The 16981-nt window shown below is 36.2% G+C and overlaps 1 protein-coding gene across 50 annotated transcripts in view; it reads left to right on the top strand.

Annotated features, from left to right (window-relative positions):
* The window catches only part of NEB (nebulin), a 204562-nt gene that overhangs the window by 72300 nt on the left and 115281 nt on the right, over positions 1 to 16981 (top strand). For 46 of the 50 annotated variants that reach the window (XM_032286403.1, XM_032286401.1, XM_032286400.1 and 43 more), the window contains 14 exons: positions 16 to 222; positions 666 to 770; positions 1929 to 2036; positions 5110 to 5421; positions 5621 to 5824; positions 9831 to 9935; positions 11489 to 11596; positions 11938 to 12249; positions 12717 to 12920; positions 13200 to 13304; positions 13388 to 13495; positions 14906 to 15217; positions 15514 to 15717; positions 16205 to 16309. In XM_032286403.1, the coding sequence (XP_032142294.1) occupies positions 16 to 222; positions 666 to 770; positions 1929 to 2036; positions 5110 to 5421; positions 5621 to 5824; positions 9831 to 9935; positions 11489 to 11596; positions 11938 to 12249; positions 12717 to 12920; positions 13200 to 13304; positions 13388 to 13495; positions 14906 to 15217; positions 15514 to 15717; positions 16205 to 16309 (2499 nt within the window). The remainder of the gene's footprint in view (positions 1 to 15; positions 223 to 665; positions 771 to 1928; positions 2037 to 5109; positions 5422 to 5620; positions 5825 to 9830; positions 9936 to 11488; positions 11597 to 11937; positions 12250 to 12716; positions 12921 to 13199; positions 13305 to 13387; positions 13496 to 14905; positions 15218 to 15513; positions 15718 to 16204; positions 16310 to 16981) is intronic. The other 4 variants (XM_032286396.1, XM_032286392.1, XM_032286391.1 and 1 more) reach the window with 4 other exon arrangements.

Here is a 16981-nt window from a genome sequence, read left to right as displayed (position 1 = left end):
TTATCTTCTTTATAGAATGAATATAAGCAAGACTACAATGAATGGTACAAAGGGCTTGGCTGGAGTCCAGCAGGTTCCCTGGAAGTGGAGAAGGCCAAGAAAGCAACCGAATATGCCAGTGATCAGAAATACCGCCAGCACCCGAGCAACTTCCAGTTTAAGAAACTGACTGATTCCATGGACATGGTGCTTGCCAAGCAGAATGCACATACCATGAACAAGGTAGAGACAACGGTGGCCCTCCACACCCATGTGAGGAAAGGCTAGCAGGATCTTGTTCTTCTTTAGAGAAATCTAATTCAGGTCCATCACTCCTAGGCTGTGGCAAACCATTCCAGATCATTCCCCTATACCTTCCTCTTCTTCTGCCCACCTCTTACTTTTTTCTTCTCTCGACCTTCAATTGGGTTAGAAATTATTCATGTTTTTAATTATTATATCTTGAATACTTTCAATCCACTGTAGAGAATAGGAAATAATTGAAAGATTTTTTTTTTAATCTGAGTTTCTTTTTAGGGATTTTTCTGAATTATATGCTACCTTAGTTATTATTTGCTACTTCAAATTGAGTGCATTCAAGTACTACTATATAAATATGTATTTTTCTTTCCTGCTTGTCCCAAACAGTTATTCAAATTTCATATCTTTTTCCCCCTACTTCCTAGCATTTATACACCGTTGATTGGAATAAAGATAAGACCAAGATTCATGTGATGCCTGATACACCAGATATTTTACAAGCCAAGCAGAATCAAACAATGTATAGTCAGGTAAAGCTAATAAAAATTACTTTTAAGTTTTGTATTGAAACTTGTGAAACTTATAAAATAATGTAATAGTAAATACTGATATAAATGTTGACACAATGAAAATTTGGAAGTGATTAGCCCAGGATATTGCAAAATAGAGTGGTTAAGGGCAAAGGCATCAGCCACCACTGTATGCTTCATGGAGGAAGGCTCTGTGCCTGCTCATCTCTGTGCTTGTTGTGCTTGGTACCAAGTAGGAAATCAATAGATAATAGTTGGAAAAATTATATCAAACAGCCAGGTGCAATGACATGCAGCTGTAGTCCTAGCTACTCGGAAGCTGAGGCAGGAAGATCCCTTGAGCCCAGAAGTTTGAATCCAGTTGGGGCAACACTGGGAGACCCTGTCTCTAATAAATAAATACATAAATAAATTAAAAATTGCATCAAACCAACTTGGTATGAGTTTTGGCTTTGCCATTTTTGAGTTGTACGATGCTAGGTAATTCAATTACCTCTCTCAGTCTCACTTTCCTCATCCCTAAAATTGGGACCATAAAGGTGCCTATGACATTGGATTGCCATGAGGACTAAATGGGAAATTCCGTGTAAGACCCTCAACACAGTACCTGGCCCATGGAAAGTACTGGATAACTATGAGCTATTTTTATTATTACCCAGTTTTAACACACATACATCCGTTCAATCAGTAAAGTCAACTCAGAAAGATTACAACTAAATTATTGCAATTTATAAAAGGCATTTCACCATTTATTGCTTTTATCACTTAATTAAAATGTGTGACCTGTTTTTCTTTTCATTAGCAATTATCTTAATATCTGTCTACAAAATAGTAAGCCCAGGCTTTAGTTAACAGCAGTGAGAAAGGTACCTGATATGCCTGATATGACCAAATTGTTTCTGAGCAGCAGAGGCTGTGATAAAATATGTTTACCACCAGGATTCTCACAGCCAAAAAGATTAAAGCCAGGTCATATGATGCTGAGTCAGTGCTTTTCTACTCCTTGAAACAGCTCGTTTTATTTTTATCCATATCTTTAAAGATAGGGTAGATGGCATTTGATCTGATATTCACTCTGTAGGTAAACTTTTCCCCTAATTATCTATTGGGATTCTTTATTTAGACAGAATAATGCTGAAGAATATCTTTAATTTTCAGAAACTCTATAAACTTGGATGGGAAGAAGCTTTGAAGAAAGGCTATGATCTCCCAGTTGATGCGATTTCTGTACAGCTAGCTAAAGCTTCAAGAGACATTGCTAGTGATGTGAGTACTAGTTTGAATTCTAGAAGGATATATTTTTTTCTGAATCAGGTAGCTTAATGTTGGTAACTATTTTTATGGATAGGCTCTACCTTTCAAAATATAATGCTTCCTTCATTTTCTCCTACCCTCTTTGTTTATCTAGAGTTCACCCTTCTTTTTTACTGTTCATATGTCAAAAGGGGATTCCTGAATAGAGGTTGGGCCAGAAGACCTCTAAGATGTATTAGAATAAGATGCTGCGCTTGGGGATATTACAAAGGACCCAGAGATTGCAGGTTTTCCCTACTTTGCCTGAAAATATAATAATTTTCCTGTTTTCTACTTGTCTGTTTTAGACAAATTCAAAGTGCCAGATAATAAATCAACCTCAACAAACTGATGCTGATAGATTTTATATGCACATGTTTGAAAATAGGCCGTCAATTATTTCAATTTAGTCCATTTTGCACTTACATAATTGTAATAAATTATCTTGGGATATAAAAAAATCCAAAAACATCCAGAAATTTAGGTTTAAGGTGCCAAGGGTTTACTTAACTCTTCTTTCTGCTGAAAATCTGTTCTAAATTTCATAGACTTGCTCTCCCAAAGGTAGATTCCAGTAATGATTAGAAATGGTAGCAAATCTCGTGAAAAACTAGATATAGTCTCTATTGATTAATTAATTTTTACAAGCATTTTACTTAGATATTCTGCATGTAGCTTGCATATCATTTTGTTAATCCCAAAACTTAACCACAAAAATTCAGAAGGCCTTAGTTATAGAGAATAAATTACCAGGATTTCATAGGGAAGCAGGACCTCTTAATCAAAATCTTTAAAAGAAAACAGTGATTTAGTTAATATGCAGATTGAAGTACAGAGTGGAGAAGGAAAGTGCCTAAAGATGGAATCTGAGAATAAATTTTAAGAATATAAGGGAAGAGTTTGTTTAATTCAATTAATTTCTGGCACTCCAGAAATGCTGGAAAATTAATTCAATGATATGTTATTACCCACTCTCCAGCTTGCAAGTCAATCCCTTGTTGAAATAAATCAACGAGGTGATAAACCTAAAGCAATAATGATGTGTAAACTCATTTTCATTTAATGCTGTAGTGAAAGATAGTCTAGGAATTGAAGAAATAACATGAATAATTTCCTAACAACTCAACGTTTGATAGTACCTTTCTTTTTGTGTGAGCCCGTTAGTTAGAACCTTTTGAAATTTTACTGTCAAATGAACTATAAGCAAACTTTCCCACTATTATAGAGATGTGTTTCCTCTCAATTTCAAATGTCCTCGTATTCATAAAATTTCAGAAAATCAGAACTATGTAAGTTTTTAATGAATCAGAATCATAGAATTTAGAGTTGGAAAATAGCATAAAGGACATTTAATCTAATCTCAAACTTAGCATCCTACCTTGTCTCCATCTCCAACAGTCTGTAGATACCTCAAAATATAAGAATTTTGGAGACTGGGTGCAGTGGCCCCTTCCCATAATCTCAGCACTTTGGGAGGCCAAGGCAGGAAGATCACTTGAAGCCAACATAGTGAGATTCTTTCTTTACAAAAAATAAAAAGTTAGCCAGGCATGGTGGTGTGCGCCTGGAGTCCCAGCTACTGGGAAGGCTGAGGTGGGAGAATCACTTGAGCTGAGAAGGTTGAGGCTTTAGTGAGCTGTGATTGTACCACTGCACTCCAGCCTGGGCAACACAGCAAGACGGTGTCTCAAAAATAAAAAAATTCTTTACAGAAATTTGGGAATCCATCAGGGCAGGTCATTTCTTTGTTAGATCATTTCTAATTGCCATTACATACTTTCTTATTTTTATCTAAGGATTTTACCAATAAGCTCTAGCTCTCTGTGCTATAACACCAAAAAGTAGCCTGTTTCCTCCTCCAGTTGATATCACTTCAAACATTTCATATTTGCCCTCCATTGGTTTCAGTTTTATGAATTCTTCAATCTTCTGATTATTCTATTTGTAACTTATGCTATTTTTTCAAAACTCCTGTTGAAATAGAATCCCCCAAAATTCAGTGTTGTTTTCTTGATACAGGAGATCAGGTCAGAGAGCTTATCTGTGCCCCATACAGAATCTATGGCACTACTTTTTCAAAAGCAATTTTGTCAGATTGCTCATGTTGAAGTTTATAGTCCACTTAAACCCCTGAATATTTTATATGTGTAGTAATGAAATTGGGTATCATATGAGGCATGACATGTGTTCAGCACTAACGTCAAGTAAATGCTGTTATAATACTCATTATTATCACTGTTGTTATTGCCATCTAGTACTAATATGATTTTTCTCAATTGAATCTAAATACCAAATTTTACTTTTACTGTCTTACATTTATGTAATCATTTTGACCCATCCAGTATGCTGAGCTCCCGTGGAATTTTCTTTCTAATCTAACATATTTAGTTATTTTTAGCCATCTGTACATGCAAGATATAGATCCCAAACAGGACAAGGTTATATGACATAACCACGTGGCAAGCCACAAAAAAATCCTGCTATTTAAGAAATTAATCTGCACTATTAGGCATATTTACCAAGTCATGCATCTTCCTAATTTTTCTGCCATTTAACCCATGAGGATATCATTTCTATAAGAATATCACAAGAGCTTTATTAAACACAACCCCAAAGTCAGCATACACAATATCTAGCACAACCAAGCATATATTTCTGCATCTAGTTAGAATTACTTTCTTCTCATAACCTCTTGATACTCAACTACATTAGATTTCTTCAGAAGCTTCCATGTAAACAAGGCTTAATTTAAGTAAGTAAACATTCCATACTGTTAGCATAGACAGCCCTTCTCTCATTTCAGTTTTGGAAAACAAACATTAAAAGAAAACAAATTGAAGCTGGGTGGGGTAGCATGTGCCCTTAATCTTAGCTACTAGGGAGGCTGAAGCTAGAAGATTGGGCCTGGGAGTTCAAGACCAGCCTGGGAAACATAGTGAGATCCCTGTCTCGAAATAATGAAAGAAGGAAAGAAAAGAAAGAAAAGCGAGTTGAGCTTACCTTGGCCTTTGTGTTACTGAAAGAACTGTGTTTTCTCTGATTTCAGTTTAAATACAAACAAGGCTACCGAAAGCAACTTGGCCACCATATTGGATTCCGGAATCTGCAAGATGATCCAAAACTTGTGTTGTCCATGAATGTAGCCAAAATGCAGAGTGAAAGAGAATACAAGAAGGACTTTGAGAAGTGGAAAACTAAGTTCTCCAGCCCAGTGGACATGTTGGGACTGGTACTGGCCAAGAAGTGTCAGGCCTTGGTTAGTGACGTGGACTACAGGAACTACTTACATCAGTGGACGTGCCTGCCCGATCAGAATGATGTTACTCAAGCTAAGAAAGTTTATGAACTTCAAAGTGAGGTCAGTTTCTATTAAATCCAATAGTTTATATATTAATTCATATTTTATATGAGTAGCTATTTAGTCAAAGAAAAGCAGAAACTAGAAAGAGGAATTATTATGAAAATCTAAAATGAATCTGTTTGTAATGCATAGAATCGCTTGAATCAAGAGTCCAGGTGAAAATAAGATTTTGATGGCTTGCTCTGTCTTTTCACAGAATCTGTATAAGTCTGACCTTGAGTGGCTGAGAGGCATAGGATGGAGTCCCTTGGGTTCTTTAGAGGCAGAAAAGAACAAGCGGGCTTCAGAAATCATCAGTGAGAAGAAATATCGTCAGCCTCCAGACAAAAATAAGTTCACCAGCATTCCTGATGCCATGGACATAGTTCTGGCAAAGACAAATGCCAAAAATAGGAGTGATGTGAGTAGTACTCTGGAAATAAATAAAATAGATTATAGTACCTGCTACCTAGTATTTGCTCAATAGCACTTGCTTAATAAACGAGAACAGCAAAACATTGCCTCCTACATCACCATATAATATTTTATATTGGGTCACTTTATTTGAATTAGCAGCTGTCCTACACTGAATCATGTAAAAATGGATCAGTGTCAGTTTTTGTCACCCAAAGCTTATTTATTTATTATTTAACCAAAATGTAATGGGTACATGATTGGACAAACTTTTTTCTTTGAAACTTGAGTGCATGAAACACCCAGATGTTTTTTTACTGGGGTAGAGTGTATGAGGGGGAAAGAGTCTGAGTACCTTACGCAGGCACAATGGATATTACAAAGAGTATATTTCCTGCCAAATGAGTATAATGCTTTTAGTTTAGCTGAATAAAGATAAATAGATAATTCTGTCACTGTAAGTAAGTATATATCCCATCTTCAACTTACTTTCTTTGCCAGCTTTGACACCAGTGTCTAGCATGTAATAGGTAGCATGTAATTAATATTCATTGTCTAGCATGTAATTAATATTCATTGAAAAAAATAAATAAAAGATAGCAGCGTGGAGTAATTACATGCAAAGAAGGAAAAGATTACTCAACACTGCTCGGCTACATCCTAACCTTAAACATTATAAATATTGAACTATGTACACTGAGATTCTGTAATTGGTAAGAACATTTAAATAGACATATAATAACCATCTGTTATATAGTATTATATTTAGGTCCATTACTATAGTAAATATATAGTATATATATTTAGATCCATTATTAGAAGGATCTAAATACATATACTATAGGTCTTAGGAGGATCTAAATATTTATACTATATGTAATAGACTATGTACTTTATGTATATCATATACATCAGAAGTTTTATATAATATATAAACCCATAATCAGCTTAGAGTGAGCATTGATAAATTGGAGTTCCTCTTTTCCCAACTAACCCCTCACAAGCTTTTTATAATGTTGATTTCTAGGACGTGTAGTAAATGCTGACCTGTCAGCTGCATTATGAATGTTTAAGCATTTACTTATTCTTTTACCATTTTTATGATGACAATCAGAATCCAACAAACTGACTGAGAAATAACAAATTTGTACAAAATATGTCACCCTTCTTGGAATGCAAGTTTCTTTTTTCTTCGTGAAACATAAGAGAAAAAGCTCTGAACTAATGAGATAACCAAGAGAGAAACCCAAGATCACGAAGTTTATCAATATACATGTCCCAGGACAGGACTCCCCAGCAGTGTGCTCTACTTTCTGAAATATGGAGCTCTCAGGCCTCAGGACAGCCACACAAAACCTGGGCCAGCTGGGGTCCTTGAGCCTGCTCTCTCTCCTTCTGAATAGATCAATACGTCCATCCCAGTGTAAATAATTTTAGGATTTTCTCTGCATTCCATGAGGTGAAAGTGGCACCTGCCATTGAAGAAATAATCTAACTTAGTGACTCTCAACCAGAGGCAATTTTGTCCCACAGGGACATTTAGCAACATCTAGAAATATTTTTGGTTTTCACAACTGGGGAGTGACATGTTACTGGCTGGCATCTAGCAGGTAGAAGCCAGGGATGCTGCTAAGCACCCCACAATACACAAGGCAGCCCCCACTACAAAGAATCATCCAGTACACAATATCAGTGTTATGAGGTAGAGAAGCTCTGCTGTTTGCTTGGTGGGTACAACATGTGTTTCTCCAATGATGGATGCACTGAAGGCCCTGACTTCACCACAACGCAATTGCACTTGTGCCCCGTGAATATATGCAAATAAAAAAACTTTCAAAGAGAAACTCTGGTGTTACGAAACCCGAAAGGGTAGTGCAAAACTGGGATACACGTATATGGAAATTAACAAGCCTTGCTTAGTTTTGGTGCTAAGGGTCTTAATTGGCTTCTCTGGGTTATGTGTACCATACTAAACATGTGCAGGAAAAAGAAAAGTATCACACACACATCTCATACTGTGTACCTCAAAGGGAAATGGACAGTTTAAGGAATCAATGAGACTAAAAAATTTTATATTGAAGTAATTTGAGGCATTCAGAAAAGTTGAAAAATTAGTACATGTAATTCACATGTGTGTGTATGTGTGTGTGCATGTATATGTTCACACATATTCCCCAAATGTTAACATTTTACTATATTTGCTTTCTCTTTTTGTCTCTTTTTCTCCCTTTCTTGCTCTAGGACCTATATCTTTATCTATGTATTTATATGAGAAAGTAAATTGCTTTATGATGCCTAAATATTCTGTGTGTACTTTCCAAAAATATCATTGTTACATAATCACATTGTGGTGATTAAAATCACAAAATTAATTTCCACTAGTCTGCTAGTCTACAGAATTTATTCAGTTTTATCACTAACGTCCTGTATAGAAAAAGAAAAAATTTTCTCTGGCCCAGGATTTAATCCAAGACCACAGGTTGCATTATTTGTCATGTCTTTAGTCTTATTTACTCTGGGCTGGTTCTTTGCCTTCCAAGATTTTGACATTTGTGAAGAACATAGGCCAGTTACTTTGTAGAATCTCCCTCCATTTGAGCTTTCTGGTGGGTCCTTGTGATTAGGCTCAGATTGTCTTTTCAACAGAAGATCACACATTGTATCCTCCTCAGTACCTCATATCAGGAGGCACAGGATGTTAATTTGTTCTATTACTAATAACTTAAACTTTGGTCACTTGGTTAAAGTGATATTGACAGGTTGCTATACTGTCAAGTAACCATTTTATCCTTTGTAATGGATAAGTTATCTGGCAGGGATATTTTCTGATTCTGTGTAAATATTCTGTTTTTCATCAAATTTTCCTAGTTTTAGCCAGGTACAGTGGCTCATGCCTGTAATGCCAGCACTTTGGGAGGCTGAGGCAGGTGGATCACCTGAGGTCAGGAGTTTGAGACCAGCCTGGCAAACATGGTGAAACCACATCCCTACTAAAAATAAAACATTAGCCAGGCATGGTGGTGGGTGCTGGTAATCCCAGCTACTTGGGAAGCTGAGGCAGGAGAATTGCTTGGACCTGGGAGGCAGAGATTGCAGTGAGCAGAGATGGTGCCATTTCACACCAGCATGGGTGACAAGAGTGAAACTCTGTCTCAAAAAAAAAATTCTTCATTTTAGTAAATCAGTGAAACTTTTGTTTGGATCCCTTTGTCTTCTGTTAAACATATGGATGGCTCTGGGACATCCAAGTGATTTTGATAAATTCCCAAACAAAATCCTTTTGGGAATCCTAATCCTTCACAATGATTATGAGGTATAACTGTAAATAATAAGCCACATAGGGCCTGGACATGGTGGCTCACACCTCTAATCCCAACACTTTGGGAGGCTGAGGCAGGCAGATTACCTGAGGTAAGGAGTTCAAGACTAGCCTGGCCAACATGGCAAAACCCCGTCTCTACTAAAAATACAAAAATTAGGTGGCTATGGTGAACCAGCCACTTGAACTCAGGAGATGGAGGTTGCAGTAAGCCATGATTGTGCCATTGCACTCCAGCCTGAGCAACAGAGTAAGGCTCAGTCTCAAAATAATAATGATAATAATAATAATAAACCACATAGGAAATAAAACTCCCTGATTTCTATGCACACTTTGAATAAGTCATCTTTGAAAAGGCGAAGGCTGCCTCTCAAACACTGAGATACAACCCAAAAGATGAAGAACCTGGTTTTATTTTATAATATTGACAAAGCCTGTAATTACCTAGATTGATTTCTTGTAGGCGGGATTATCTGTAACTTTGAAAATGTGACCTATAATCTCTGTTTTGAGAGGCAGTTATGTCCCGGATAAGTCAAGAAATAATGCATCTATTTTCTGCTTATGTTGTCTGCTTATGATGTCAATTCTGTATAATGTTTAATTCAGATAAATTCAGCAATTCTGTTTGAAGGCAACTATGTCATTCACTTATCTAACACCACCACTGAAAAATTCTTATTTTTTATTTTAGAGACTTTACAGAGAAGCTTGGGACAAGGACAAGACTCAGATCCACATCATGCCTGATACACCTGACATTGTTCTGGCTAAAGCAAACTTAATCAACACAAGTGATGTAAGTTTTCAAATTCAGCATGTGTTTTCAGAAAGCTCATTTTGTTTCTAAATCAGTGAGGTTGTCTGGAAGATCTTTGAATCCCTGAATTACTTTAATTAATAAACTACATATGATTTAGATTTCTTATTTAGTGGCTTTTAGATTGAACATTAAAATGTCAGTACGTGCTGTGTCAGGCAGAATGAGGAGTTGTATTCTCTGTTCTTTGCAGTCCATTGTTACACATATCCTCATAATGTGATGGCTTATATTGCTCTCCCCAGTGTGGACAGGCACACTTTGCAGGCAAAGTCAATTCTTATTGAATCTGCACTGCTTATCTAGAACCATGCCTGACACATAGTAGATACTCAGTAAAATTTTGGATCAGTGAGCATCCAAAACCCATGCAGGAGAATTTTATTTTTATTGTCATTGTCATTGCAGCATAATCTCCTGAAATTTATACATGTAAAAATTAAATATTTTAAAAATAAACTCTAAATTCTAATAGAATGTCTTGAACATTAAAGAATGTATTAAAGTACTGCCACGAAGGACTAACAGATAAACACAAGTCCAAGATCAATAGGCACTTTCAATAACCTGGTTTCCGGATAAAAGTCCATTTAAATTCTAAATTTTTAAATTATGTCACAGATATGAAAGAACACATTCTTTCACTTAAGCTTTTAAAATTCGTTAAACTTTCTTCAAAACATCTTAAGTTTTAGAAATTATGGTGGACTCATAGCTTACCTATAGATGTGGATCCTATTTGGGATGGTCCCATATTGGAAGACAGACTATTTCACAATGCATCGGCTACATGGAAGAGACAGTCCCTTAGGCATGATTTTTCCCCATTAGAAGAATTAGATGAAAAGCCATAAGCTCTTTTCTAACAAAAACTTCTAATGAAAGTCAATGTTAATTGAAAAACAGCACCTAAATAATAATCCATTTCATTTCTCTGCTGTTTACTTCTGCCAAATTCTTGCAAGTATAGACATGCACTGCGTAACAACAGTTTGGCTAACAATGGCACACATACAGGACAGTGGTCCCAAAACATAATCATACTGTATTTTTGCTGTATCTTTTCCATGTTTAGCTATGTTTAAATATGCAAATATTAATACTTCCCATTGTGTTACAGTTGCCTACACTAGCATGCTCCATAGGTTTGTAGCCTAGGAAGAATAGGCTATACCATATAGCCTAGGTGTGTAGTAGGCTGTACCACCTAGGTTTGCATAAGTACACTCTGTGATGTTCCCACAAGAACAAAATCAACTAATAATACATTTCTCAGGATGTATCTTTGTCATTAACCAATGCATGACTGTATTTGGGAAGAGCTGACAATTTTGCTGATCTAGGCAATATCGAAGAGCTTTAAAGTTTAAAACAGGATCGTTAGCAATCAATGGGCATAATTTCTGATTACGTTTGAGTATTCTAGGGCACAGATGCTATTCTCATAGACTCAAAATATTTAGCACATTTGATCATTATGCTGTATTTGTCTATGGGGAACAGTATTTCCCAAAGTGATCATTTCTTAACAGAAACTCTACCGAATGGGTTATGAGGAGCTGAAGAGAAAAGGTTACGATCTTCCTGTTGATGCCATACCAATCAAAGCAGCAAAAGCCTCCCGGGAAATTGCCAGTGAAGTAAGAATTTATCCTCTGTTGATATTGATTTGATTGCAATTTATCACTTCAAAGCAGTCTCAATTTAATTTTAAATTGAACACAATCTAAGGGGTAACAAATTACAATGGAATAAAATGATCTCATACAGTGTGGGATGAGGATAAGATCAAGGATGCATTTATTATGTATGGAATTTCATAGCTGAATTTAGCCTTTAATCTTTCTTATCAAAAGACTGAAGTCTTTGGCTCTCTAGGCTTAGTAAAATATTTAGAGTTAGTGTGCTTTGTAATTTGCCACAAAGATGGCAACAGAAGTTAATTTTGAAAAGAATGAGACACCATTTTTTTTTTCTTTAGTACAAGTACAAAGAAGGCTTTCGCAAGCAGCTCGGCCACCACATTGGAGCCCGGAACATTAAGGATGATCCCAAGATGATGTGGTCCATGCACGTGGCCAAGATCCAGAGTGACAGGGAGTACAAGAAGGACTTTGAGAAGTGGAAAACCAAGTTCAGCAGCCCAGTGGACATGCTGGGGGTGGTGCTGGCCAAGAAGTGCCAGACCTTAGTCAGCGACGTGGACTACAAGAACTACCTGCACCAGTGGACGTGCCTGCCCGACCAGAGTGATGTCATCCACGCTCGGCAGGCTTATGACCTCCAGAGCGATGTGAGTCTAAGGATTTCCTTTGGCCAACAAAACACTATGTCTGCTTTTTAAAGAATCAGAGTCCCATAGTAAGGGGAATTGAGTTTACACAATTGAGTTCCACTTCCCTGGACTAATGCCCAACCCCATCTAGTCACCCAAACATCTGAAGACACCATTATTCCACAGAGAAAGAGCAAAGCTCTACTGCTTTGGAGGAAGCCTCTAGATGTCGAGCTAGACAATCAAAGAATTGAGTCATTGTCTATGTGCTTCTGTTTAAAATATTTTTCAAAATATGCTTGAATATTTTGATTTATAATTCATGACAAAAATTTAGAATTTCCTAAGAATTCAAGCATTAGAAATATAATATGAACTTTTATTTCTTTAGGGGCAAATGATTTAACTATGACAACTTATGACAAATCATGATAAATGATTTAATTATGACAAATCATTTAATGCTTTGTCACTTACACTTTCAGAATTTGTACAAGTCAGACCTTCAGTGGCTAAAGGGCATCGGCTGGATGCCTGCTGGTTCTCTTGAGGATGAGAAAAACAAACGAGCCACCCAGATTTTGAGTGACCATGTTTACCGTCAGCACCCAGATAAATTCAAGTTTTCCAGCCTTATGGATTCCATACCGATGGTTTTGGCAAAAAACAATGCTATTACCATGAATCATGTAAGCCTTATCTTTCTTTGAGGAGGTTATTAATTTTTTGTTTATGGAAACACTGAAATCTGTTTCTATAAAAGAAAACTTATTTTTGATTCCTTTGCTTGATGCTAATATGGTTTTAAAGTATTGTGCTTTTTATTCACACAAGACATCTAGACCTGAAAATGTCACAAAATGCCAATTCACTGAGCTGAATTTCTTTATTCTCATTAAAAATCAGACTGTTTGCATGTGTGTATTCATTACTGGCCTGTACCAGTCATGTCTTTCTGTTTCTCTTAGCGCCTCTATACAGAAGCTTGGGATAAAGATAAAACCACCGTCCACATTATGCCAGATACCCCTGAAGTTTTATTAGCTAAACAAAACAAAGTAAATTACAGTGAGGTAAGCAATATATTCATAGTGCATGATACATTTTCCTTACAATGCACTTTATAAATCCAACTTATTATTTATGTCTATTTTAGAAATTATATAAGCTTGGCCTAGAAGAAGCCAAGAGGAAAGGTTATGATATGCGAGTAGATGCCATTCCTATCAAGGCAGCCAAGGCCTCCAGAGATATTGCAAGCGAAGTAAGTATACTTGGAAAGTTCTTTGCCTTAGCTTTGGGTCAAAGATTTATTTCTCTCTCCTGGATGTAAAGTGGCACAAATAAGCCGTGAGGTTAAAGCTGTTGCTAAGTTTGTTGTTTCAATGAGTGGTTTAAAATAATGGTAATAGAGTTATGAACACAAAGGCTAAATTCCAGTTATGGTTGAGTCCATAGCAACATGCATTTCAAAACATGTCCCTTTCCTGCTGACCAAAAGTATTGGATACTTGACTATAGTTCAGATAATTTTCTGGGCTTTTCCAGTGATGTATTTCTCATATACAGTTGAACTTACTGTAGGGTTCCTTCAGAAACCAGCCTTTGCTGTATGAACCAATGAACCTACAAGGGCTGAATTATAGGACATATTATTCAAAGTTCAATAATTCATGTGGAACATGTATTTGTTTCTACATCCAGTGATGGGCTACAAATATTTGCTTTCTTTAAAAGATGGATTTGCTCACATTTCTAAAAATTTTTCTTTCCATTTCTTTTGTCTATGAAGTAAAAAAAAAAAAAAAAAAAAAAAAAAAAAAAAAAAAAAAAAAAAAAAACTAGATTTTTTTCTTTATTTCCAAAATATGGGAAGTAATAGTAATTTAAGAATAAATGTTCAACAATCACAGAAGAGTTAAATACCGTATAATGAAATACCTGAAATATCATTAAAAATCATGTGTATAAGTCAGGCTCTGTGGCTCACACCTGTAATCCCAGTGCTTTGGGAAGCCAAGGTGAGAGGATCACTTGAGGCCAGGAGTTCGAGACCAGCCTGGTCAACTTAGCAAGACACTATCTCTACAAAAAAACTTAAAAGTTAGCCAGGTGTGGTGGCACATGCCTGTAGTCCTAGCTACTGAGAGGCTGAGGCAGGGGGATCACTTCCGCCCAAGAGTTGAAGGTTGCAGTAAGACAAGATTGTACCACTGCATTTCAACCTGGGCAATAGAGATGCTTTCTAAAAAAAAAAAAAAAAAAAAAAAATTAAATATGGAAAGACTATTTAATGACCATAGAAATGCTTATATAATAACTGAAAAAAGCAGGCACAAACCCATATACAGTATGACTTAATTATATTCTCACACATGAATCATAAAAAATTATTTCTTAATTGCAGCATTATATCTTAATTTTTCTTTTTTTCCTGTATGTGTGAATATATATATGATATATATTTTATATGAGATATGTTTTATATATGTATTTCATATTGATGATATATGACATATATTTCATTTTCTAAATGGTTTACAAGATACATGTATCATATATAATTTATATATTCAGGGAAAATTTTCTATAAATAAATAGAAAAGTTTAGGCTTAGTAATTGTGTTTTAGTAAAAGTTAAAACAGATGACTCTCTGTCTTTTTCTTCTTCTAGTTCAAGTACAAAGAGGGCTATCGTAAGCAGCTCGGCCACCACATTGGTGCCCGAGCTATACATGATGACCCCAAGATGATGTGGTCCATGCACGTGGCCAAGATCCAGAGTGACAGGGAGTACAAGAAGGACTTTGAGAAGTGGAAAACCAAGTTCAGCAGCCCAGTGGACATGCTGGGGGTGGTGCTGGCCAAGAAGTGCCAGACCTTAGTCAGTGATGTGGACTATAAGAACTACCTGCACCAGTGGACGTGCCTGCCCGATCAGAGCGATGTCATCCACGCCCGGCAGGCCTATGACCTCCAGAGTGATGTGAGCACTGACAGTCATAATAACGGGCAGAGGTGGGAAATTAGTTAACACCCCTTGAAGAAAATGGCAATATGTGGCACAAGCTTGCCAGTTCCCCCTACAGGAGGCAAATAGAATGCCTTTATTCTTAGGAATTTTAATCCTTTAACCCTTCAGACCAAAATGGAATATTGTGTGATACCTGGCTTGTCCACCAAACTATATTTTGAGAGTGATTTTACTTGATCTCTTATCCTTTAGATGAAAATGCATTGCTGATACAGAGATAAATATTTATTGACTATTTGTGTCAACAGAATATGTACAAGTCTGATCTTCAGTGGTTGCGTGGCATCGGCTGGGTGCCCATTGGCTCTTTGGATGTGGAAAAATGCAAAAGGGCAACAGAAATTTTGAGTGATAAAATCTATCGCCAGCCCCCAGACAGATTCAAATTTACCAGTGTGACTGATTCTCTGGAACAAGTGTTGGCCAAAAATAATGCCATCACTATGAACAAGGTGAGACTTCAAAATTAAGAACCAAAGTGGGGTTCATAAAGCTGAATCTACAAAAATGAAGCATTAATGAAGAAAGAGAGTATCGAGCAACAAAAGGCATCTATCTATATATATGTCTGTCTATCGGGCTGTCATCTATCTATTAATAAGTGATATATATCATGTATATTCTTATATTTAGTTATTTAATGGTTTTGATAAAGTGGCATATTTTATGAAAAAAATAGTCTGAATAAAATATGCTTATTCTCATTTTTCTTTTAATTGTTAACATACATTTCAGATTATTAGAATGCATTTATAAATATATATTCCACTATGAACTTATTACTTGGAGGTGTGCATAAAACACCTCCAAGTAGTAAGTTCTGTATAAGACTCATAACCTTTTATTGCTTTTGTTTATAGAGTTTTTGTGGTCCTAAAATTTATATTAACTATACACAGAACTTTTTTCCTGATGAATTTGTCTATTTTTTTTTTATAGCGTTTGTACACAGAAGCCTGGGACAAAGACAAGACTCAGATCCACATAATGCCAGACACACCAGAAATTATGTTGGCGAGAATGAACAAAATCAACTACAGTGAGGTGAGAGCAGATTCTTCGACATTTGCACATTGCTGCTTATTTCAATTGATCTACTCTATGGTGATGTAATGCCACATGACAGCTTTATAAAGAATCTTTTTTGTGCTTCGTGTGAGTAACAACTCTTGCATTTCTCAATCACCAGCATAAATGTCAAACTTTATGCAAATGAATTGTCATTTAGGAAATACAAATGACAAGAACTAATTAAGCTGTAACCATGAGATTATGTAGACCATTTTCTCTTATTAATTTTTGAAGTTAGGAAATTAGCAATTAACCTATACATGTATCTCTGCTTTATGCTAAAGCATAACTGGAGTAAACATATTTTCCATATGTTGTTCCTAAAATGTGGTTTAGGATCCAAATTTAAGATTTTTAGTGTATAAGATTAAAGGCAGGAACTAAAATCCACAGTACCACCAGGTAACACACATTCACACACACAAAAACCCACATATATGCACAGAGAGAGAGAAAGAGAAATATCTGTCAATGTATATATTAGTAAGCCCATTTCCTTTTCACTTTCAGTGAGCACAGGGCCACATGCCACCATTGCAGAATCACAGATACTTAGGCAGAGAGCCAAGTGTCCACACCAGTGCAAAGGTGCCCCCCCCCACTCCAAATAAGTTGTTGACCTGCATTTGGTTAAGGGTTCCCAAT

Source organism: Sapajus apella, unplaced genomic scaffold (genome assembly GCF_009761245.1).
Source record: "Sapajus apella isolate SASKATOON/1434 unplaced genomic scaffold, GSC_monkey_1.0 scaffold18, whole genome shotgun sequence".
Lineage (NCBI taxonomy): Eukaryota > Metazoa > Chordata > Mammalia > Primates > Cebidae > Sapajus > Sapajus apella.
The sequence above is the reverse complement of the archived record's forward strand: the minus strand, read 5'-3'. Positions and strand labels throughout refer to the sequence as shown.